Below are 24,638 nucleotides of genomic sequence, written 5' to 3'. Positions count from 1 at the left end.
TTTATTGCAGTCAGCTGTATTTAATCCAGCCGACCTGGTTATTTTTATGCCTTTTATTTCTCCTTTATATAGCAGTCCTCCAACACATTGTTGATACATTATTCAGTGATTTCAGATTCTGATCTTGAGATCTGTTGGCTGAGACAGACTGTGCTCGGGCTGACGTAGATCGAGGTCATCAAGTCGGATACATACGCAAATATTTCCTCTGCCCCCTTGTGTATTTCTGCACTCTTATACAGCATACTACACCGCAGATTTTCTACGTTTACACATTCTCCTTTTCTCTCTCTCTCTTCTCTCTGTGTTCACTCTCTCTCAGTCTTTGTCCTACACTTCCACATCGCTGCACTCTGACATGGTATCAGAGTAGTGAAGATGGACTGACTAAGGGCTGAACCTATCTGAAGAGGAGATTTCAGCGCGACACAAGGCTACGTTTCCAGGATTCGAGGGCGAGCGGGAGGGCTGCACATCAGATCAAGGCTGAAGCGAGCGTAGGCGTGCGGGAAAGGAGTCTAATCAGTGAATTTGCTACAGGTTATTGCTGTTCGAAGGGAAGGAAGGCTGCGTTTGAGGCCTTCCATTGCAGATTTTACCTCTTCATCGCCTCCGGCGGGTGAAGAAGGTTTGGGCAGCGGAGGAACCAGCCCTAGAAGGCTGTGTTTTCACAATCAGAGGGGGTTGAGTTTGCGTTTGTGCAGGTATTGCAGGTTAACATGTCTACAGAGACTGATTTGGAGTTCCAGGCAATCATGGACAGGAAGGTGCCTGTCCTACCACCTCTTCCATCCGATCAAAAGCTTGATGGTTACAATTACCGCATCTGGCGGGTGATGTTGTTGGCCATTTTGGAGTCTTATGATTTGGCAAAACTGGTGATAGAGGAGATTAACAAGCCCTCGGTGAGGGATGAGTCCAAACTCTCTTCCAATGCTCGTGCGGAGTTGACCAAGGCCCAGTCTCATTGGGACAAACTGAATGCCAAGATTCGATCTTTTCTGTTTCTGTCTTGCACCACAGCCGTGATAGCTCACATCGAGCACTTAACGGTGGCTCGAGAGATATGGCTGGAGCTCGATCAGATGTATAACCGGATGACCTTGATGAAGAGGGTTTCTTTGGAGGTGCAGATACGGCCTTTGTCCGTAAATGAGTCTTCTTCGCTTCGGGAACACGTCAACAAGGTTCAGCAGCTTCAATTGCAGGTTCAAAATGCAGGGAAGCCTATTTCCTCGGAAGACATGGCGATCACTTTACTATCCCAGTTGCCGCCACGATTCGGTACTTTTTATTCCGCTCTTATTGCATCAGGGCAGGAGTCAACTCTTCGGTGGGAAGAGTTGGTTCCTATGGTCTTGGGCCAGGAGGAACAATTGAAGGGACAGAATGCTTCCAAAAAGGAGGCATTGGTTGGTCGAGCCTCTCAGAAGAAGGGGAAGGACCAAAAGAAGAAGGAGGACAACAAATCCAAAAAGGACAAGGAGAAGGAATTGACTTGCCATATTTGTGGAAAGACCAGTCACTGGAAGAAGGATTCCCCCAACAAAGACAAGAAGGATACCAAGAAGAAGGACACGAAGGATTCTGGAGCGGTGGCTGCACCCTCATCAGCTGCTTTTCTATACTTAGCAGTCATTGAGGACTCTACATCGAAGACTTCGGATGCTGCAATGACAGCTCCCCAAGCTCGAGAGTGGATTGTGGACAATGGTGCCTCATGGCACATGACTCCTTCTTCCGTTGGTATTACCCATTTGCGATCTTTGCGTGGGCAGATTCTCATTGGAGACAGCTCTTCTGTGTCTATTGCTGCGCGGGGTGAGATGCAGCTTATTCCAGGTGGACGTGGTGGTACCCACACCTCTGAGGTGTTGCATGTGCCAAGTTTAGGGTATCATTTACTTTCGGTCCCTAAGATTTCTGCTCTTGGCCTCTTGGTGGAGTTTGACAGTGATATTGTTGGAGTCCTTGATCATGAATCGAGGAAGGTTCTCTCTATAGGGTATGAGGAGAATGGCATCTACAAATTGAAGTCTTCTTCAGCTCTTACTTCTCTTCTTCTTACTTCTCAGAGACAGTCCGAGTTATGACATGCTCAGTTTGGCCACCTGAACTACGAGTACCTTTGGAAGGCATCGCAAGGGTTGTTTGTCCGAGGATTGCTGGACATAGTGGTGAGCCATCAGCCATGTGTCTCCTGCATTCGTGGGAAACTACATCGGGATGCGATTCCCAACAAAACTTCTAGGCGGTCTACTTTACCCATGGAGCTTGTATCTACGGATCTTTGCGGCCCGATGAGGACCGAGTCCCTGAAGGGGAGCTTGTACTTCATGTTGATCGTAGATGACTACAGCAGGATGACTGGGACCTATTTCTTGACTTTGGAGTCGGAGGCTTTCTCTCACTTCAAGGATTGGCTTCTCTTTGAAGAGAACCGTTCTGGCCCGCGACTAAAGACCTTGCGTTCAGACAAGGGAGGTGAATTTATGTCTAATGAGTTTGCTCGTTTTTGTGCAGAGAGGGGCATTCACCAGGAGTTTGCTAACACCAACACTCCCCAAGAGAATGGCATTTTGGAGCGGAAAAACCAAAGTGTGATCGAGATGGCACACACCATGATGGAGCACCAACAAACACCTCAATTTCTGTGGGCTGAGGCAGTGGCTACCGCAGTTCACATCCTCAATCTATCTCGAACTTCGGCCATTGACAGGATGACACCTTTTGAGGCTTACTTCGGGGCTAAGCCTGATGTCTCTTATTTCAGGATCTTTGGGTATGACGCTTATGTGCACATTCCGAAGACGCAGCGTGATAAGTTCGAGGCGGCTTCCCAACGACACGTTTTTGTTGGCTATAGCTCCCAGTCCCAAGGTTATCGTTTGTTTGATCCCGTCAAGCGGAATGTCTACACAAGCCGAGATGTGCAGTTCATGGAAGTTCCGGCCACAGAGGGGGGTAAGGAGCAAAATCAAGGATCCAATCAGCTGACGATAACGTGAAGCATCCATCACGGGAGAATCTGAGTGTGAAGTGGCCTTCCAATTCGGATCCATAGGAGTAGTAATGGGCCGACAAGTCTCCATCTCAAAAGTCACCAAGAGCTCCTGAATGTACCTCTGTTGAGAGATGAAAATCCCCCTCTAGGACTGATAAATCTCGTGACCCAAGAACAAATGAAGAAGCCCCGAATCCGTCATCTTGAATGCCTGATGTTTGTCTTGGTCTCTCGGACCTTCTGTACATGATTCCCTGTCAAAATCAAATCATCAACATATAACACGAACAGCACACGACCAACCTCCAAAGTGTGCACATAAAGCTGCAGATCGGCCTTGAAGCGCCGATATCCCAACTTCAACTGAAGAAATGAGTCAATCTTCTCGTTCCATGCACGCGGAGCCTGCTTAAGGCCACACAAGGCCTTTTTCAACCTGTAAACTTTCCCATCCGAGAATCCAAAGCCAGGAGGCTGCTCAACATAGATCTCCTCCTGCAAGTCACCATTCAGAAAGGCCGACTTCACATCCAACTGAGAAACAGGCCATCGCCTATGGCCAGCCAAGGCAAGAACAACTCAAATAGTCGCCATACAAGCAGTGGGGGCAAAAGTATCATGGAAATCAATACCTGGGCGCTGAGCAAAACCTTTAGTAACAAGGCGAGCCTTGTGCTTGTCCAAAGAACCATCGCTAAGGTACTTGGTCTTGAAGACCCACTTCACACCAATCACCTTCTTGTGAGAGGGATGAGGCACAAGAGACCAAGTGCCATTCCTCTCAATAGCCTCCAACTCGGCTTCCATGGCCTTCCGCCAATGATCAGACTGCAAAGCCTCCTTCACTGAAGTGGGCTCTCGATCCTGCATAACACGGGTCAGCAAACAATAGTTGGAGCAAACAAGCTCCAAAGAATGTGTCTGGTTCCTCCGTGACCTCCGCGATCCATCCTTCCACTCCTCAGGGACCCCCTCGATCTTTGAATCTCGAAAGGTGTCACGGGCCCAACGAGGAGGAGGACGAACCTCTCCCCGTCGCTCTCCATCTACTGAAGACTCAAGAACATCCACCGGCGGAAGTTCCTCGGGGGTGGCCGGTGGAAGAGAAGACTCTGAATCCGAAGAAGAATCAAGAGACTTTGGCTCCAAAGAAACTGTCTCGAGAGCCCAGCTCTCCCCTAGATCTCCAAGGACGGGGTGCTCCTCACTCCCCTTTGTGGCCGGTACTTCCACGAACCGCACATCTCGGCTCGTATAGACATCACGCTTAACGGGATCAAACAAACGATAACCTTGGGATTGGGAGCTATAGCCAACAAAAACCTGTCGTCCGGAAGCCGCCTCGAACTTATCACGCTGCGTCTTCGGAATGTACATATAAGCGTCACACCCAAAGATCTTGAAATAAGAGACATCAGGCTTGGTCCCGAAGTAAGCCTCAAAAGGTGTCATCCTGTCAACGGCCAAAGTGGGAGATCGATTAAGGATGTGAACTACGGTAGCCATTGCCTCGGCCCACAGAAACTGAGATGTTTGTCGGTGCTCCATCATGGTGCGTGCCATCACGACCACACTACGGTTCTTCCGCTCCAAAATGCCATTCTCTTGGGGAGTGTTGGTGTTAGCAAACTCTTGGTGAATGCCCCTATCTGCATAAAAACGAGCAAACTCATTAGACATAAATTCACCTCATTAGACATAAGTTCTCCTCAAAAAGAAGCGAATCCTTGAAATGAGAGAAAGCTTCCAACTTCAAAGTCAAGAAATAGGCCCAAGTCATCCTGCTGTAGTTATATCTACGATCAACATGAAGTACAAGCTCCCCTTCACGGACTCGGTCCTCATCGGGCCACAAAGATCCGTAGATACAAGTTCCATGGGTGAAGTAGACCGCCTGGAAGCTTTGTTGGGAATCGCATCCCGATGCAATTTCCCACAAATGCAAGAGACACAAGGCTGCTGGCTCACCACTATGTCCGGCAAGCCTCAGACAAATGACCCTCGCGACCCCTTCCGAAGGTACTCATAGTTCAGATGGCCAAACCGAGCATGCCATAGCTCGGACTGTCTCTGAGAAGTAAGAAGAAGAGAAGTAAGAACTGAAGAAGACTTCAATTTGTAGACTCCATTCTCCTCATACCCTATAGAGAGAACCTCCCTCGATCCACGATCAAGGACTCGAATAGTATCACTGTCAAACTCCACCAAGAGACCAAGAGCACAAATCTTATGAACCGAAAGTAAATGATACCCCAATCCTGGCACATGCAACACCTCAGAGGTGTGGGTACCACCACGTCCATCTGGAATAAGCTGCATCTCACCCCGCGCAACAATAGACACAGAAGAGCTGTCTCCAATGAGAATCTACCCACGCGAAGGTCGCAAATGGGCAACACCAACGGAAGAAGGAGTCATGTGCCATGAGGCACCATTGTCCACAATCCACTCTCGAGCCTGGGGAGCTGTCATTGCAGCATCCGAAGTCTTCGATGTAGAGTCCTCAATGACTGCTAAGTGTAGAAAAGCAGCTGATGAGGGTGCAGCCACCGCTCCAGAGTCCTTCGTGTCCTTCTTCTTGGTATCCTTCTCGTCTTTGTTGAGGCAATCCTTCTTCCAGTGACCGGTCTTACCACAAATATGGCAATTTGATTCCTTCTCCTTGTCCTTCTTGGATTTGTTGTCCTCCTTCTTCTTCTTTGGGTCCTTCCCCTTCTTCTGAGAGGCTTGACCAACCAATGCCTCCGATTCAGAAACATTATGTCCCTTCAATTGTTCCTCCTGGTCCAAGACCATAGGAACCAACTCTTTCCATCGAAGAGTCGACTCCCGCCCTGAAGCAATAAGAGCGGAATAAAAAGTACCGAATCGTGGCGGCAACTGGGATAGCAAAGTGATCGCCATGTCTTTGGAGGAAATAGGCTTCCCCACATTTTAAACCTGCATCTAAAGCTGCCAAAGCTTGTTGATGTGTTCCCGAAGCGAAGAAGACTTATTCACGGACAAAGTCCGCATCTGCGTCAAGTGCTCGATGTGAGCTATCACGGCTATGGTGCAAGACAGAAACAGAAAAGATCGAATCTTGGCATTCAGTTTGTTCCAATGAGACTGGGCCTTGGTCAACTCCACACGAGCATTGGAAGAATTCTGTGTTTTGCGTTTAGGGTTTCACAGTGGATAACCCCAAAAAGAGGCTAGGCGCCCACAGTGGAGCGCCACCCTAGAGAGCCGACGCCCTCTCTCCGGGAGCCACCCTATACAATCTCTTGCCTATTTATAGGCTGCCTCTGTCACTCATTCTTTACGGCTGATTCATTCAATCCATTGCCTCTTCTCTCCAGCCTCTCCACTGCCCTCACACCCCTTTAAAAGGACATTCTGCTTCGTGGTTCTCGTGGCTGTCTTCATCGTCTTCCTTATGCTACAGCACCCTTATTCCCTTGTATCACATTCACTCCATGATTCAGATCTTCATCATTCCATTCATCAGAGTTTCTCTTCTCTTCTCTTCTCTTCTTAGTGTTTACCGAGTACACTCCGTGTTCCTCCTCGTAAACCCTACTATCTCGCTGATACGTGGTCTTTTGACAACCACTGGGCAGCCGACGTGCACCGTTTGTCCAATGCCCTGTCCTCTCTGGGGTGACTACTTAGACTCCCTTGGTAAGATAACCATCACCTCTATAGTCTTGGTAGGCCACTGGGCAGCCGACGTGTATCCTTTGTCCGATGCCCTAGTTGCTTTGGGGTGGGACGCCTTGGGTTAAGTAAAAATCCAAGTGGTTGGCCTAACCTTTCGACTTCGTTTTGGGCATGAGAGGGGGTGTCGAGCTAAAACACGCTTTTCAACTAATTAGCTTAAAACAGCCCCAAAACACACTTAATTAATGAAAAACCCTAAAAAGGGAAGCGATCCGAGAGAGTTTCAGTGGTCCCCCAAAAACCCCAATTCTTTGGGGCACCCTTCAACATCTATAAATAAACATGTTGCCCCCATTCAGCCTCATTCTGTCTGTGCATATTTCACATCCTTGAGTGCACATTTCAGCCATCAGTTCACACATACGTGGCTGTCCAGCTCCAAAGATTGCTGCTACACCTATTGTTGTTGCGTTTGCTCCTCCAGTGTGTAGGCGACAGCTTGTAGCTCATCTCCATCATCAGGCGATAGCTTCCTCTATCAAGCGACAACTTCTCCACACCAGGCGACAGTTGCCAGCCTCTTCGTCATCTGTCCAACTTGCGTTTGGTGCTCTAGGTCCTCCTGAGACCTACATTTGTTGCATCCTCTCCATCCTACACTCCGACTGGTGGTCACAGACTTGGGATCTGTCTCCATGGGCGTCACTCTCCGACACACTACTCTGTCCTTGAGTATCTATACACTCTTACATTCATTTGCAATATTCATTCACTTCAAAGTTGTGTTCTTCTTTCCGTTCTTCTGTTTGTGTTTGAGTTTTTGTATTTGAGTTTTGAGTTTTGCTTTCTGTGTTTGTGCTTGTCTCTTTGTGTTTTTGTCGTGGTCGTACACTTTGTGTTTCCTCAATGCAAACCCTAGCAATTTTCTTCACAAGAATGTCGAACATGTCACTGTCATCATGCAAAGGCAGCTTAAGTCCAATCTCCGTCGGTGTACTTTTGAAACCAGCCTTCCTCCTCGGATAGGGTGGTAAATCCCTGATTACTACTTAATTACAGTAGCAAACAATTAATGCAAATCTGAAAATACAAATTTACCTAATAATCTTGGACAATGCACACCTGATTGGCCCCAAAATTACTGCCCCTTTCAGTATTTCTTTAGCTTTATTGAAGAAGAAGTTTATTTACAATGGGATTCTCCCGATCCCCTTCGCAATCCAAACTCCCCTTGCTGTCCAAAGTGACCAACAAGTCTTCAATCTATTTTGCCCCTTAATTCGGGCACTTAATTTGCCTTCACCTACTTCATAGACGATGGAAATGCCCCAAATTCAATGGCTAGCTAGTCCTCCACCTGAAATTCACCTTCAACCCTGTTGAATCCAAGTATTGGAGCTTCCAATTTCTGGCACACTTCCCAAGGCTGCTGCTAAACCCTAATTTCTGCCGTAAATTAGGGTTTACAGTAGAGAAATTTGCAATTTCTCAGACTCCAAGGGTCCAAATGCTAAGATCTTCGAAGCAAGGTTGTGAAATGGCTGGGAGATAAGAGAGAAAGCTGTAGAGAGAGAAAATTCAGAGTTCTGTCGCAAAGAATGACTGAAAATCGGTCAAATGCAGCTGCTGCCCTGCCAGCTTGTAGATGCAAAGAACTGAAGAAAATCAGTCATTTACTACTGCTGCCCTATCTCAACAGCCTGTAGATGCTGTCACCTGCTGTTGATTGGTCTTCTTCTACCCCTGGCTACCTCAGAAGGTCCTCCAATGGCCACAAATCAAACTAGCAGCATCTCCTCCCTCTCTCTTGCAGGCTGAATACACTAAAAATGCCTCTCTCCAGCCTCTAAAAGACGTTTTTCAATCTTACATGGGCATTTTTGACAAGTGGCAACCTTCCCAAATGGTTTTTTCAACATTATCCATAATTAAGTATTAATTTTCAGTCTTTAAATACTGAAAATTAATCTAATAATTAATTTGGTGTCTTGAAAAATAATCTCACTAGCCAATAATTATATTGGCTAGGCATCTTCCACTCCCGAGTGTCTCTGTGCCATCTTTGACCATCAGATTGGCGTTAGGTACCATTAAACGCCACTTCTCTAGTATCACCAACTGACACTTATGGCCAAATGAATGACCTAGGCCAACAACTTGCACCAGATACCACCAAGTACCTGTGCATCATAACTTATAGCAACTTTTGCATTTGACATCCCGTGATTTCCTCGGGTCCCGGACTCGTGAATTTACTTTAACCCTAGTTGCACCTCACATGTGCAACATTTACTTAACCATGTGATTAAAAATTAATCCACATGTTAAGTGAGGTTTTCAAAAATACATGTCCTCATGACAACTTTACTAGCTTGCAATCCTTAAAGCCAAATCTCTCAAGGAGTTTACCAATGCATCTGGACTGTGACAATCCAATGTCTCTAGTATCATGAATAAACTGAATGTCCAAATAGTAATGCAAAGGCCCCAAATCAAACATTTCAAAAGTTTGCTACAAATTTTTCTTAAATTCTGAAATTTAACCAACATGTGTCCCTGTGAGCAAAAGATCATCCACATAAAAACAAATGACCAACAAGGATCCCCCCTCTTTGCATACATAAAGAGTAGACTCTGATAGGCTATTAATGAACCCTTGGCTGAGTAAAAAGGCATCAATTTTGACATACCAAGCTCGTGAAGCTTGTTTCAAACCATAAAAAGCCTTTTTCAGCTTGCATACCAAGTGTTCAGATCCTTCAACTGCCACAAAAGCCATGGGCTGCACTTCTTCCTGAAGCTCCCCATGTAAAAATGGAATTTTTATGTCAAGCTGGTGCACAATCCAACCATAATGGGCAGCCAATGCAACCATACACCTAACAATGGTCATACAGAATGTAGAAGCAAATGTCTCCTCATAATCAATGCCCTTCTTTTGCGCATAGCCTTTTGCCACAAGCTTGGCATTGTACTTATCAATGGATCCATCCACTTTTCTTTTCAGCTTATAGGCCCATTTAGTACCAACGGCTTTCTTTCCAACAGGCAATGTAACTAAATCCTATTTTGATTCTTTGTGATAGAATCATATTCAACTTGCATTGCTACCATCCAATGCACACACCGGTGTGCATCCTCAAAAGAATCAAGCTCATCATCATCAAGTGTGTCTGCTGCCATAACAAACTCCATAACATTAGCATGATCATGCAAATGTGTTTGTCTTCAAGTATGACCAGCAAGAGAAGCATCCAAATGACTATCTTGTAGAGTTTGCAAGTACCATCTAGGTATTTGTCTGGCCTCCTGATACATGCTCTTGATGAACCTCAAGTTCAACATCTTGCTGAATATTCAGATCAACCATAGACTGAATTCCTGCATTATTTAATGGAGCAGCTGGCTGAACATTTTATTCATTTAATGAAGCTCCAACTATATCACCAAAAAAAATAAGCAACAGCCCTTCAAACACATCATTTGCAGCCTGTATATGTCATAACCAACAAGAGATAATTCTGAATTTTTATCAAAAATCACATCTCTACCCTTTGCTTTCACTATTGTACCCCACAAATATGCACTTGATAGCCTTATTGTCCAACTTTTTTCTCAATACTTTGGGAATATGAGCATATGCAAGACACCCAAAAGTACGAAAGTGGATAACTAAAGGTTTACGGCTATTCCAAGCCTCAAAAGGCCTTATATTTTTCAATGCTTTAGCAGGGCACCTATTTAAAACGTAACAAGCACACCTAATATCCATGTGGCAATTTTTTAGCTTTCAACATACATCTGGCCATCTCCATGAGTGACTAATTCTTCCTTTCTACAACCCCATTCTAATGTGGAGTTATGATATCCCGACTTTAATTTAAAATCTTCCCGACTTCTCGCAAAAATGGACTTGAAAAACTCTAAATCATAACCAGCTGACGGCGCGATAACTCATAAAGAGAGTCATAACCAATATGCCCTAAGCGAAAGTCCCAAAGATGGTCATTGTTCGTAGGCTCCCGATATGTGGCTAATGCCTGGAAGCTATGGAACACAGAGCCCACAGCTGTTGGTTGGGTCAGAAAGTGAGTGCCTCACCACAAGCAATAACTAAACCAGTCTGAGAGTCTAGGATCTCGACTGAGGTCGCTGTAAAGAAAACTGCTCGCCCCAACTAGCAGAGCTACTAAACAAATAACAAGTTCACCCCGAGCTGGGGAACATGGTATGCATTGTCTAGCAAAGCTAGATCCGGACCCTTGTCAATGGCAAAACTGACACTACCTTGAGCTTGAATCTTGACCCAGGAGTTGTTTCCTATGCGAACCCGCCCGGCTGTGTCTCTATGGAGACGATGTGGGCCTCTGCAGACCAGTCAAACAAGCCCTCTCGAGTTGAGAACGTTGTCAACTGAGATGGCTAAGCAGTGGCGGTATGAGTCTGACCTTTAAACTACCCCTTGCCATCACCCTACCTCCCCTGCTAGGGGTTGCCCAACTGAGGGGCCGGGGTCTAGGACTTAGATTTGGGTGTTGTATCTCTAACCTTTAAGCGACACTCATCATCAAAATGACCAGCCTTTTGACAATGTTGGCAATATCTATTCTTTTTAGGTACATTCTGCCACCCATATTTGAGTTGTGACTAGGAGTTGCCTTGTGATTCCCCGGATTGATTTTGTTTTTTATTTTGAGTGGAGGTTTGATTTTGTTTGCCCTTTCCTTGTTGCCCCTTCTGAGAATGAGCAACAAGAGCCCCCTCTGAGGAAGAATTCATATGAAATTAATCGAACAACCATGCATAACGCAATAGCTGATACTCAAATTCATAGAAAGTAGGCATGGTAGGTGTCACGAGGACATGAAAATTTGATGCTTTGCTTATGTTTAATTGGCATTTGATTAAAGTATTAATCAAATGTGCAATTAAAAGATGCACATGTGAGGTGCAAGCTATTTTTTCACAATTGAAGGCCGAAGGACCTTGTGAAAAAGATCGGTGTCAAAGGCAAAAGTTGTAACAAGTTACACTTGTTAGATTCTAGGTGAATTTTGGTGTCAGTTTGTCCCTAGGACCATTAATTGGCAATTAAGTGTCAGTGGTGACACTAGGGACTAGGCATTGATTAATGGATTAATGCTTGTCCAAGGGTCAATTAATGCATGGGACCACTTTGGGTTGCAAATGACCTAGCCAATTAATTTTTGGATGGGCAAGGTCAATTTTCTGGGCATGGATTAAGGGCTGAATTAATTTTCAGAATTAATTAATTCTGAAAATTAATTAAATGGCTGAAAATTGCTGAAAATTGCTGAAAATGGATTAAGAAAGCTACCACTTGGCAAAACTTTCCCGTGCAAGTGGGGGAAAGGCTAAATAGGGCTGAAGGGAGAGGGAAATCTCGTTTTTTTCATTTTGGAGCTGTTGGGAAGAGGTGTTGGACTGTTGCTGCCAGCTTTTGGGGCCATTTCCCAACCATTGAAGTCCATTTTGGTGATGGAGATTGCATATTCTTGACCTTAGGAAGCTGCCAATTGCTGCTGATGCACTTTCTCCTGAAGATCACAGTCTCTGATGCTCCTATTGTTGTTGGTGCATCCGTTTAGGGCTGGTACAGCAGGGCAGCAGTTGATTTTGATCAGTTCTTCGCAACAAATCTCAGAATTTTCTCTCTCTACTGCATTCTCTCATCTCCTTCAGTCTATGCTCAACCATTCTCAGCAATTCTTATCCATTTGGAGGAGATTTCAGCCATTTTTTGTGGGCTGATCTGTAATTTCTGCAGTAAACCCTAATTTACAGCAGAAATTAGGGTTTAGCAGTCACCTTGGGATCCGTGCCAGAGATTGAAGGCTCAAGGGACTAAAATCAGCAGCTGATAATTGAAGATTATCAAGGGATTTCAGAAGCCAGCCCATCCCAAATTGATTTGGGGCAGCATTTGGCCAACCAAGGGTCAAATTGGAGAAGAAGTCCTGGTGAATCAAGGGGCAAATGACCCAAAAGGCTTGTTGGTCATTTATGACAGCAAGAGCAATTGATTAGTAGGAGGAGATTGAAGAATCTCAAGTTGTACTCCTTCCAATTGAATGAAGCTAAAGAAATACCGCAAGGGCCGCCAATTTTGGGGCCAACAGCGTGTCTACTGTCCAAGAATGTTATGGTAAAGTGCGTATTTCATTTTATGTGCATTTATTTATTTCTGTAATTAACTCTTAAATCAAGTTATAGCTACCCATTCCAAGAAGGAAGGCTGGTTTCAGTAGGCTTTGAAACTATACCTTCCACAAAATTGAAGTATTTCCTAGTGAGTTTGTTCAGAAACAATGTGACTTGATCGTTAGAGGACTTGAGAGTCCCCGTAGTGTAGAATTCGGCAAGAAGTCACCGATACTCAGCCGATTTGACTTTCAAGTCATCCCGGTCAGTAATTTTAAAGAGTTGGAACTCACAGTTAAGATTTATACAACGGGTCCTATCCCAAGGCGCATAGCGGTCAGTCAAATGTGTTCATCGTTCTAACGCTAAGTCAAAATGTTAAAGCTGAGAATGAAACTCAGGCAATAAGCCCTGCATCAACTCGACAATAGCGGAGGTATTCCTAGCCTTCCATGAGCGGACAATCTCGTATGGAACAAGTGCGGCATTGGGTTGGGATTCCCACCCCTGCACAAGATCCCATAGATTCTATGAGTCAAGGACATGTCTCATCAAGTTCAACCAAGTGGTAAAGTTTGACCCGTTAAAACGAGTCTTATCATTGAAAGCATGCTTGGCAAAAGATGAGCTGGAACCATGAGGTGTTGGGAAAGTGAGATGTAAATGGTGTGAAGGGAAGTGGAAAAGCAACGGAAGAATGTGGTGGGTTGGGTGGCTTTTGAATTTGTGGTGTGAAAGATGCAAATGCATTTTGTTCATTTTTACCATTTAATGATTGAAAATGAAATGATGATGATGATGATGCACCATGCAATGTAGAAATAGAAACACCAAATTCATTCTGATTTTGAGAAGTAAACTTAAAAGAAGGAAATGTAGAAGAAGAGGTACTTGGCTTTTTCTTATAATCCCCACGACGTGTCTTAACATACAAGAATTGGTCCTTAAGAGAACCTTTTTCATAGTCAACTGATTGTACTCTATCTTCCTCATGATTTCTACCAGTATATTGTAAAACAAAAGAGATAAAAGACGAAGAAACAAAAGACGAATCTAAAGTACCTTGCATCAGAGTGGACGGAAGAGGATGAAAGAATGAAATATACTCTAGATCTCTTTCTCCAGCAGGGGGCCCATCCCTGAGGGAGGTCTCAACGGCCCTACAATATCATCAAATTAATACACAATATCTAAAGAGAGAAATTCATGCATACCTTCATTGAGTAGCTTCTCCTGAAGGGCAATCCTTTGATCGAGCTCCTCAATCTTCTTTCATCTAAAGTCCATGATCACATGATATTCTTCAGTGGAAAGCTTATATAGCCTTTCTTCCGTGTTGTCAGAAGTGTCTTCCACCATGTCGAAACTTTGTGGAGCAAGCTGTTCTGCCCACTCTCGCTCCGTTCTCGGCATAGTTTGTTCTAGAGACTGAATTGGTGTTGATGTGTTCTAAGTCATTTGAATCTATTGTTGTTCTTGCTTCTTGCGGAGAGCTTTCACATCAAAGGGCTAGGTTTCTCAGAGAGCACCAGGCTCTGATACCATGTAAAGAAATACTCTGACACAGAAACACAAATAACAATCGTACAACAAAGCACAGACTGATAAAAGAACTCAATCAGGGTTAGGGTAACTCAGAGACAATGAACACAAAAAATAACTAAAGTAATATAATTGTTGAATATACAATGCTCATGCAACAAACACACTATGCAATAAATGAATACTGAACCTCGAACTCCTGTATCTCAAGGATCAAGGCAGGCCTAATGAGCTAGAGAGTGTGCCGTACTCTAAATGAATCTCGAATTGCAACAAGCCAGCCTCTTGATGTCGAACACCAGCAAACGCAGCAGTGAGAAGCTGAATCTGATGAAGACGGCAGTGAGGAGAGAGAAAGACTAAAAACACAGTCTGCAAGAGAGAAAGACTAAAAAACGTAGGCTACAAAAGAGAGAGAGACTAAGAATGCAGGTAGGACAGCTTGCAAGAGAGAGAAACTAAAAACGCAAGTAGGACAGCTTGCAAGAGAGAGAAAGCTGCTAAACGCAAGCTACAGCTTGCAGAAGCTAGCTGATAGCTGCATGAGAGAGAAAGTTGCCAAAAATAGGCGGCAAATGATGTGGTAGGCAATACAAGTCTGTGCAGAAATAGCAATCGTCTGGCTGGAATCAGCTCCAAACTACAAGAAGAGGGCTGGAAATCAGACACCAACTGATGTTGATAGCAATGGACAGCTTCGGTTGAGATGTCCTCCGCGAACCAGGTGTGGGTAGCAAGCTGAAACACCTAAAATTTGCAAAAACGAGATTGTGGGCTGAATGGAGAGCAGCATACGTATTTATAGAAAGTTTGGGCCCTCCCAAGTGGGTTCGTGCTTATGGAACACAGAAACTCTCTAGGACCGTGTTTCTTTTAAATAAACTAGGTTTCTTCATTAATTAAGCAAGTGTTGGTGTTGTTTAAGTAAAGCTAATGCATTTTTAGCTCAACAATCCCTGATGCTGAATCGAAAAGCCTGAATTCACCTTCAATAATTCAGCTAATAACTCTAGTAATCTCCCCTCTTCTCAGTTCGACGAGAGGCTTGGATTAAAGCAAGATCATCCGAGAGCCAGGCGAATCAGTCATGACATTTCTGGCAGTCTCTCTAGACCTCAAAGATCAAATCACCAGTATCAAATTGTATCTTGAAAGCTTCAAATTGCTGATTTTGCCAAGATTCCTTCCATAAAGAGCTCTTCTTCTTAGCCACAACCCTTCTTTTTCAATTTAGCTATAAATATGAGGCATAGGGAGCCGTTGAGGGCAATCCGAGCAAGAGGGGAGAGGCCCTTCTCAGGAGTATAGAGCAAGAGAAAGTGGGGCAAGAGAAGCACGAGCACGGAATTTCTCGTCACAAAGACAAGGAGGATACTCCGTGAGCTCTTGAATTCAAATCCTCCATCCCTTCTATCCTATTTCTTTGTGGAATCAAGACTCTTCTCGATTCTTAGTGATCGCCTTTCCCCATCAATCAAATTTCCGTCAATCTAATTACCCCCAAGCTCCTTCGCCAAAAATCCCCTTTTCAATTTTGAAATTAAAGACCATAGCCCCGAAGAAGAAAGTTGCGAAGGTTACGGAGGCAGGAGCTACCAATAATGCTGCAGACACAATTACTACAAACAGAATGGAGAGTACGGGGATTACAAATGAAGCTGTAAATACCATCAACCAAGCACCCGTCATGGATTTTCAAGTACTATTTTTTTTAATAAAAGCAGCTAGCAAGCCTTCATCCCATGAACGAGCAATAAAAGCTCCATTCGTGAAATAAGATTTTATTCAATTCCTACATATAATTTTTTTAAAAGAATTCTTAACCGCGAATTCCAATGGATAACTTGGGTCTGTACAAGATGAACCTAAGCGAGTACAACGAAGTCTCTGATGGGTAATCACGAATGCTAATCCTCGGACCTCGATATATAAGAGACCTTGAGATGAAATTGCCAAAGGATATTGTTCGTAATTAAACTAACCAAGATTTTCTTTTATTGCGGCAAGGAACCACGAAACTCTAAGGGAGTTATTCTCAAGTATGGAATTCTTGCTTAGATTCAGTCCAAACTAGTCCCCAAGGAAGGGGAAATCCAAGAAGACTATTGGAAAGTATTGCCACTTACGCTAATTTTACCACTTATGCTAGTTTGTCTCGATGTTATTAAGGTATTGCTACTTACGCTAATTTTACCACTTATGCTGATTTGTCTCGATGTTATTAAGGTATTGCCACTTACGCTAATTTTATCACTTATGCTAAATTGTCTCGATGTCTTTATTTTTGGAAAGAAAAGATTTGTCTTGGAAATAAACTTGTTAAAAGTTTATAATGCATTTGAAATAAGATGTTTGTGATTGCAAGCTAGATATTGATCTTTCCTAAAATCATCAGGCTAAAAGACGAATGACTAAGTACAAATCGCCTACTGAGGCAGTATTCCGATGAGCACAGAACGCCGACTAAGACAGTGTTCTTAACGGCACTAGACCTCCCCAAGGCCAAAATAAATAAAGCCTACTCCAAATGAATTTTCTATTTTGTTTCGCGTTAGTGAGAATAGACCAATCTTGACGCGAAAGGTCTTGTCGTAGGGAACTCTAGTCGGCAAGAGGAGGTGAGGATACCAAGGGGCTCTGGTCATAAACTCCTTAGGCTCTTACGAACTGCAAACTACCCTTTGATTTCCAATCTGTGTCTTGGAAGTTCCAATACTAGTTGAGGAATGAAACTTGAAGAGAATAATACCTTCGAACAAGAAAATATTTGTAAAATGTCATTTTTCTGAAAGGAACTATGAAGAAGGAATTGCTTTACTCTGTTTTTGTGTCATGAATTAAGGGCGTGTAACGAATTTATATCAGGAGATAATTCAAAGAAGTTGTTTTTATACGTTGAACCTAAAGTGGTAGGTAGTTAGGTAACTAAAACTACTCTCTCGAGGGAAGCAGAAGGATGGACTCCCGATACAGATCCAAACCTATGGTTGGGTAGTCTTGGTAAGCCGAGAGCTTTCCTAAGAATGAATAAAAATCGCACTAGATGGACCATCAGAAACTAGAAAGCCTGGCTCGCATCACTTTAAAACCCCGGGTAGAAGGAATTAAAGTATCATACTTCTCCTATTCACTTTGAACCCAAAATAACGTAAGCCCATTTCAGTCAGCAAATTCCTATAGGGAATGGAATCTCGAATTGCTAATACTAATCAATCATTAGTAAAAGATTTGACTAGAAAGACAGGTCAATCCTCCTGGGAATGGCCAGAACTTCCACCACGGGGTAAACTCAAGCGAGCCTAGTTAGCAAACCCCGAGGCTTTTCATCAAAATCCCAAATGGCACTTCCTAGGACATCTCTTGATGGACTACTAAGAACGTACCACCAAAGAAAGTTCAAGCAGGCACGTTACAGGAGTATATGCAATAGTATATTGATGTGCAAAGTCTTTTTGCTTCAAGAAATTATTCAACAAGGAGAATATATATTCCCCCCCTTAGTCCGAACGGAGAGTCCTAATCTGACAGCCGAATTGATTTTCCACAAGTGCAATAAAAGCCAAAAATGTGTCATAAACTTCTAACTTTTTCACCAATGAATAAACACAACAAAAACGAGTAAATTCATCGATGAAGGTGACAAAGTAATAACATCCACCCAATGACTTTATTTGCATAGGTCCACATACATTTGAATGCACTATCTGCAACCTGGATATAGCTTTAAACGCAACATCACGAGGAAAAAAAAAACCGATGTATTTTTTCCAAATGCATCCCTCACAAATGTGCTCACGAGGTCTCTCCAAGAGAGGCCTTCGAACGTCTAAGTACGCTGCATAAGTATCAAACTACCATAGTTCACATGCCCCATGCAAGCATGCCATAACTCTGCTGCCTGTGATATAGCAGGATTAATAGTGGATGCCAAATAAACTTACTGATCAACCAAATATACATCTAACTCATAAAGTCCATGACATAAATGTGCCAGTGAGTACCAAAGTCAAGAATTCCTTATCCCTGACCATGTATTTATCATCATCAAACATGACTTGCATTCCACGTTTTGCCAAAGAAGAAATGGACAGCAAATTCTTCTTTATCCCTAGCACATATAAAGCATCCTGCAAATGGAGAGTAGAGCCATCAATGGCTTTCCAGACAATCTCTCCAACACCTCTAATAGAATAAGATGCATTGCTAACACATTGCATTGATTTACCAACAGGAGTTGTAACACATAGCTAAACAAATCCCTGTGGGATGTAATGTGCTTATATGCACCACTGTCAAAGAACGAAGTGCTAGCATCCTCTATAGAGTTGAATGATCTATCTGCCCAAGAAGAATCATAATTGCAAGTGTAAAAACAGTACTGACAGTCAATGATGAACGATGCAGACTCTATAGCAATAATGAAGATGCATCTAAAACTGATATCCCAGACTCTTTTTTCTCCTTGGCCATGCATTTCTTGCATTATGTGATATAATAACCTAGCTTTTTACAATAACGGCACTTGCCCTTCTTAGCTTGTGTATCCCCTTGCTTCTTGTTGTTTTGAGAAGTTCCTAAACTTCCAGAACTCTGCAAAGCACTTCTGGACTAATTGCCCTTGCCCTTCTGTCTTGCCATAAAAGCTTGTTCAGAAGCTACAACATCCACCCCATTATTCTTCCTTGTTTTCTCTTCTTCTAGCAACAAGCTAACCAATTGAAGAAAGCTAAGTGGTTGCGTAGAAATTCACATTGTAAGATTCAATGCCGTATGAAAGGGCAAATAAAAAGGTGGCAAAGAATTCAAAGTAGTAAAGATCATCTAAGCATCAAAATAATACTCATCTACAGTCATCAACTGCTCGCACAAGTCCTGAATTTTATTAAGGTGGTCTTCCATAGCATCACCTTCTTCCATCTTCACATTTTCAAGCTCCTTCTTCAAAAAAGAAACTTGAGTATCATTTTTTCCAACAAACATATGCTCAAGCGTAAGCCATGCTACTCATGAAGTAGCAGCAAACCGGATACGCGGGATTATAGACCGCTGAACTACCAATGCAATAAGTGACAATGCTTGGGCATCCCTAGTATTCCAAGCCTTCTATGCAGCTGTTCTTTGAGGTAGCGGCTGAATGGGAGCTTGCCTTTGACCACGGCCTCCTTGTGAAGAAGTTACAGGAGCCATATCACCAAGACGCACTTCTTCCCCACTGACATAATTCCAAAGATTTTTTGCAACAAGCACATTCTTCATCATGAAGGACCACAAAGAATAGTTGTTGCCATCCAATCTATCATCTTTTGATACATAAGTGAAGATATCACTCTGTCCTTAATTTGCCATGATAAATGTCACTCTTCGAAATGCAAAAGAGCAATAACAAAAGCTGGCCTAACCTGGAAATCTGCAAATTTTCAGAAATTACAGCAAGTGCCAATCTGTAATCAACTAAACTATGTCACACTTGATCACCACTATCTCAAAGTGCTGAAAATTCTCAGATTTCAGCGAGCAACACGCTGCCCAATGCAAGAAAGGTGCTCAACAGCACTAAATACACAAAAGCCCCAAAATATGACCATCCAATGTGCAAGATTTCAATCAATTTCAAACTGAAACTTCAGTACATATACCAATGTCTACCAAACATACAAAAGCCCCGAATTTGCTGACCCAAATTCCAACAAACTTCTGCAATTTGTGCATTGAAGCACCCTCTGAAGCAGAAATTGACCTTTCCCTGCAAAAGCCCTTTGCTTTGGCTCTTATATTCTGAATAAAATGATAAAATATACATGTGGCAGCCGAGGATGAGCCGAATGGACATTGACGTGGCAGTTGGAGCTATCGAGACAGCTAGCTGAGCTGTTACAGGACTGGCGGAGCTGACCATGGGTGGAGAGTGGCCGATGTAGGCAGGCGGAGCTGCTAGTGGCTCGAGGCGGACGAGCTGCAGGCAGGACTAGCAGAACTGGACAGGGTGGCGGCAGTGCAGCCTGGTGGACAGAGTGGCAGCGGCTGTAGGCGCCGCAAGCTGGTTGCTGGTGACGGGGCAAGGTGGTGAGCAAACTGCAGGCAGCAGGCTAGCTGGGCGTGGGAGCTGCAGAGTGGCCTATAGAGAGGCGGCTGCTGGCTGATGGGGTGGCAGCCGCTGGAGCAGGTAGCAGAGCTGCTGGGCAGGGCAAAGCTGAGGCAGGTGCCGAGGTGAACGTGGCTGCCAAGGTAACCTTGTACTCTAATACCACTTATTGGTTGTGAGATGGCAGCAAGCAGCTCAGCTCAGCTTGAGAGTGTGCAGATAGTAGAGAAAGTGTGGTCACTACCCAACACTTGATTAGTTGGGAAGTGTGTAACTCAAAGTACAAAGCACAACCCTTAAACCTTAGGGTTGTGTAAGTGGCTTAAGGTGCATTTACACACAGAAGTGTGTAATGTGCAGTAAGTGACCAAACTGTGTAACATAAATACAGAAATGAAGAATAATGTATATGGGGGAAAAACCTCTCTTATGGAGAGTAAAAAGTGCTTCAGTGTCCTACGTGCGGATCACCGACACTCCTATGTGAGCGTAGGCATGAGTAAAACCCAACAATCATCAGCTGTTACCCTTGCTGCAAGTTGCTGCCCTGCTCCTCGATGCTACCACCCATGCTCCAAGAGAGGCCACCCTACTGCTTGGGCTGCCACCAGCCTGATTAGCTATCTTGATTCATTGTCACCAGCTACTGTCTATTCCAGATCTGCTGCCCTTTCTTCTCCAACCTGCAATCAACCTTCCACGCTGCCACCTCACCCTCAACCTGCTGAGCTCTCATCGCTGGAGCTGTTTTATACTGCTGGAGACCATCTACACAGCTGTGTTTTGCTGCCTACTGCATCCGCAACATCATATTCAGCATCCTTCTTCACCAACTGGCCCTTGACTGCTGCATTTCATCACCCTTAGCTCCAGCCTACTGCATCAACATCATACTCCCACAAGAGTCAATGGCTGTTGGACAACTCTGCTCCTTAAGCACCAAAAACTATACCTTACTTCATTCATTTCAGCATTGGTTCATTCATTACATAAACCTTCTCCTTCTCTTTGTGTTTGGCGTTCTTGTTCATGTTCACGATGTTTTAGTCATGTTTGTACATTGTGTTCTCTACAAAACCTAGCATATCTTCACATGGTATCAAAGCTAGCACTCTTCTAAGGAGTATCCTGCACTACTAGTATGAAAAGCTTGGTTTGTACAAGCTTGAACAAGCAACATGCAATTAATCCATAATGTTTTGGTCACCTCTTTCTTGGAAGCCTATAGTGCCTTCTCAAGCCACTCCTTCATTGGAGACCCTTAAGCAGGATTAGTCTCAATGAGGAGAATTACCCCTCATCTTCTTTCAATCTACAAGATGTTTGAGCAAATGACAAATGAAGAATTCTCAAAACACTTGCATGGAACGTGGACCAACTACACTCCTCAATCTTCTCTCTATACTTCGACACTAGCTGTGCATCAATCAAAGCATTCAGCTAGTGAGGCTAGCCACCTCTCCACTCAAAGAGGATATCCCACTTTCAAGACAACTAGCCATCTATTATCTTCGTCTCAATCAGGCCCGATGTTAGGCTCATATAATCCATTTGATTTGTACCCCCCTCTCTTGCTTCTTTGGTTGTGTAGGAAACCAATTGTAAGCAAACATGGAGACCCACACTAGTCATTGTATGCAAATGTTAATAGAAACGCCTCTAGAGGTAAAATCATGTCTACAAGTATACTCTTTTACCTTTTGTTTCGTATGGGCATATTATGATGCTACTTATTCTCAATTCCCTCCCATCCCTCCCTCTTCAAATGATCATTTAGCTTCTCTTCCCTACGCTTTCAATAGCTTGGGATAAGACTCCACACTTGCATCATCTACTTTAGGTTATATACCTTCTATGTTTAGTACAATAGGCTTAGGATCTTTTGTATCTAATCATGTGATCACACTAACTAGGCGTAGGCATGATTACCATGTGAGTAGCCCGAGGAGGATGGATAAGCGCACTATAAACATGGGATGAACATCATTGTGTCTAAGTGGCCCAAGTGGTGTGGCTAGGTGAACCCTAAGCAAGGGATGGATATCCCTACATCGGAGTGGCCATAGATAGAGATCCAGGAGTGTGAGGGGATATCCAACACAGCCACACCAGGATAAGCAGGTGCTCACTTGTGCATAAATGGGAGGTATGACGTGCATGGGTGGCATTCTCGGCAACGAAGTTCCACAACGTAGAGAGGCATGAACTTGTGGGTAAGAAGGACATCCTTGCAAAGACCAAACACCCAAGTTTGAAGGATATAAGCTAGCTTGAGGTCCAATATTCACTCACTTCACGGACGCTTGATGTGACTCTAGAAGGAGACTCACAGCATTGGCAAGAGCTCAAACAATTGTTCATTCACACTTGAAGTACCATCTTCATAGTACAAGATGGCATCTCCCAGTTGAACTATATTCCAATACCTTGGTTTCTTTCCCCTATTCCACCTACACCACCCTAAGAGGGCTTATATCTCTATGATGCATCTACTTGAAGCACAACCTCATTGTTACCTTGAGAACTCCAATATATGTTCAGCTGCGTTTATTTTTTCCAAAAAATAAAAGGGGTGAATTATGGCTGATGCCCTGCATTTTGTTGTGTCCCCTAAATGATAATGACTTGTGATTTATTTTTATTGCCAATTTGCCAACCGTGGTCATGAGCTAAACATAGAAGTTCTTTCAAGAACATAACGTATACAATTACATGCATATCTATACCCCTGCTTTTTGTAAGCTGTATGATGTGGTTAGGGACCACAAATGATCCATTCTTGGCACTGAAGCCAGGCAAGTGCAATTCATCTACCCAAACTTACTAACATTTACAGCGGTACAGAGCAAAAAAGATACAGGAAAGTATATCACACCGTTTGGGACGTGTCTGATGTCAATGCCGGTCTCGGTGAAAGCTTGCAAGAGATTGCTGTTACATATGGATTGGATGTTACCATAGCTCTTGACAAAGATAGGGCCCAAATAGCCGTTCTTCCTCAAGGCGAGCTCAATGTTAGGCCTGACCAAGTAAGGGTCAAGCCCTATAGGGACCCTGCAGTTCTCGTAATCCCAGAACACCCCTACCTCGTGGTAGTCGCATGTGACAGCTCCTCCATCGCCTCCTCCTTCTTCCTCTGCGAATTTGACAACCGATATCCACCTGATGCCCTGCTGCTGTCGTTGGCTTGGCAGGCACGTACGGCCACATAAGCGGAGGAGAGAGAGGAAATTATTCCGTTGTCGTAGCATGGTTGATAGTTGTAAGTAAGACCTCCATCATCAACTACCGAATCACTAAAACAAGTTTACCACGTGACGAATGTGGTCCTAAAAATAACATTATCGACTTGAAGGGTAATATCGACTAGAAGGTCCGAAGGGTAAGTAATAGTGGCGAATCTTAACTCATTGAAGCTTTTTTGGGTGTTAGGGCTAATTTTTTTAACATTCAATGTCAAAAAGTAGCTTTAATATATAGAAAATGCCTTTGACTAGAAATTTGCCTCTCAAATAGTCAAAACCCAGGATTGTTGTTGGCCAATACTCCCCTAGCTTCTTCGATGCACCTAACCCTCATGATGTTCCTAGCATTCCAGATGCACTTTTAAATCCCCAAGATGGTGTAGCTGAATTTGAAGGGAGTTGAGCCCCAATTAACTAGCTCATGATTTACCAACTTATAAGCAAGTGCAATGGGAACATACTAAGAGGCTTGGATATCGTAGAGAGCTCTAAGGCTTGGTGTGGGTGAAAGCCACCTACTCCTATTACTAACAAACATTCTATCAAGTCTAGCTCCTTGTTAGGTATTTGTGGCATGGCAATTATTCCATGTGAAGGTTGCCTTACCCCCACTCAACCTCATAGACACATCAATGAGGTTGTGAGCCCTTATTGGATCTTCCCAACATTCCTTCTTGATAGCAATCATTGGTGCTACTCTATGTGACCTTTCATTAGCCTATGCATTCATATTCCAATTACCTAAGGCAATGGTAAAATCACTTATGATTAAATTTTCAAGCTTCGTCATATGCTTTGCTCTTTCTATTGAAACATTAGGAGCAAAGGCTAATACAACACCAATCTTTATGCCATCAATTGATACATTGGCTAGTACTATGTTTCCTAATCCCTTTTTCCATGGAAGGGCTAGTTGTAAATCTAATTTAAATAATATCATTTTCCCTTTAGACGATTGAAA

At 43.6% G+C, this 24,638-nt stretch overlaps 1 protein-coding gene across 1 annotated transcript in view; it reads right to left on the bottom strand.

Annotated features, from left to right (window-relative positions):
• The window catches only part of LOC148029529 (uncharacterized), a 58,204-nt gene extending 34,433 nt beyond the window's left edge, over positions 1-23,771 (bottom strand). Inside the window, exon 1 of the mRNA XM_087688384.1 lies at positions 23,308-23,771. Within this exon, the coding sequence (XP_087544510.1) occupies positions 23,308-23,683 (376 nt within the window). The 5' untranslated portion in view covers positions 23,684-23,771. The remainder of the gene's footprint in view (positions 1-23,307) is intronic.
• Between the last annotated feature and the right edge of the window lie 867 nt (positions 23,772-24,638).

The sequence above is a fragment of the Lygodium microphyllum genome, chromosome 11 (genome assembly GCF_053477565.2).
Source record: "Lygodium microphyllum isolate KBCC chromosome 11, Lygodium_microphyllum_v1.1.10, whole genome shotgun sequence".
Classification (NCBI taxonomy): domain Eukaryota; kingdom Viridiplantae; phylum Streptophyta; class Polypodiopsida; order Schizaeales; family Lygodiaceae; genus Lygodium; species Lygodium microphyllum.
Note: the sequence above shows the minus strand (reverse complement) of the source record. Positions and strands in the feature narration are given on the sequence as shown.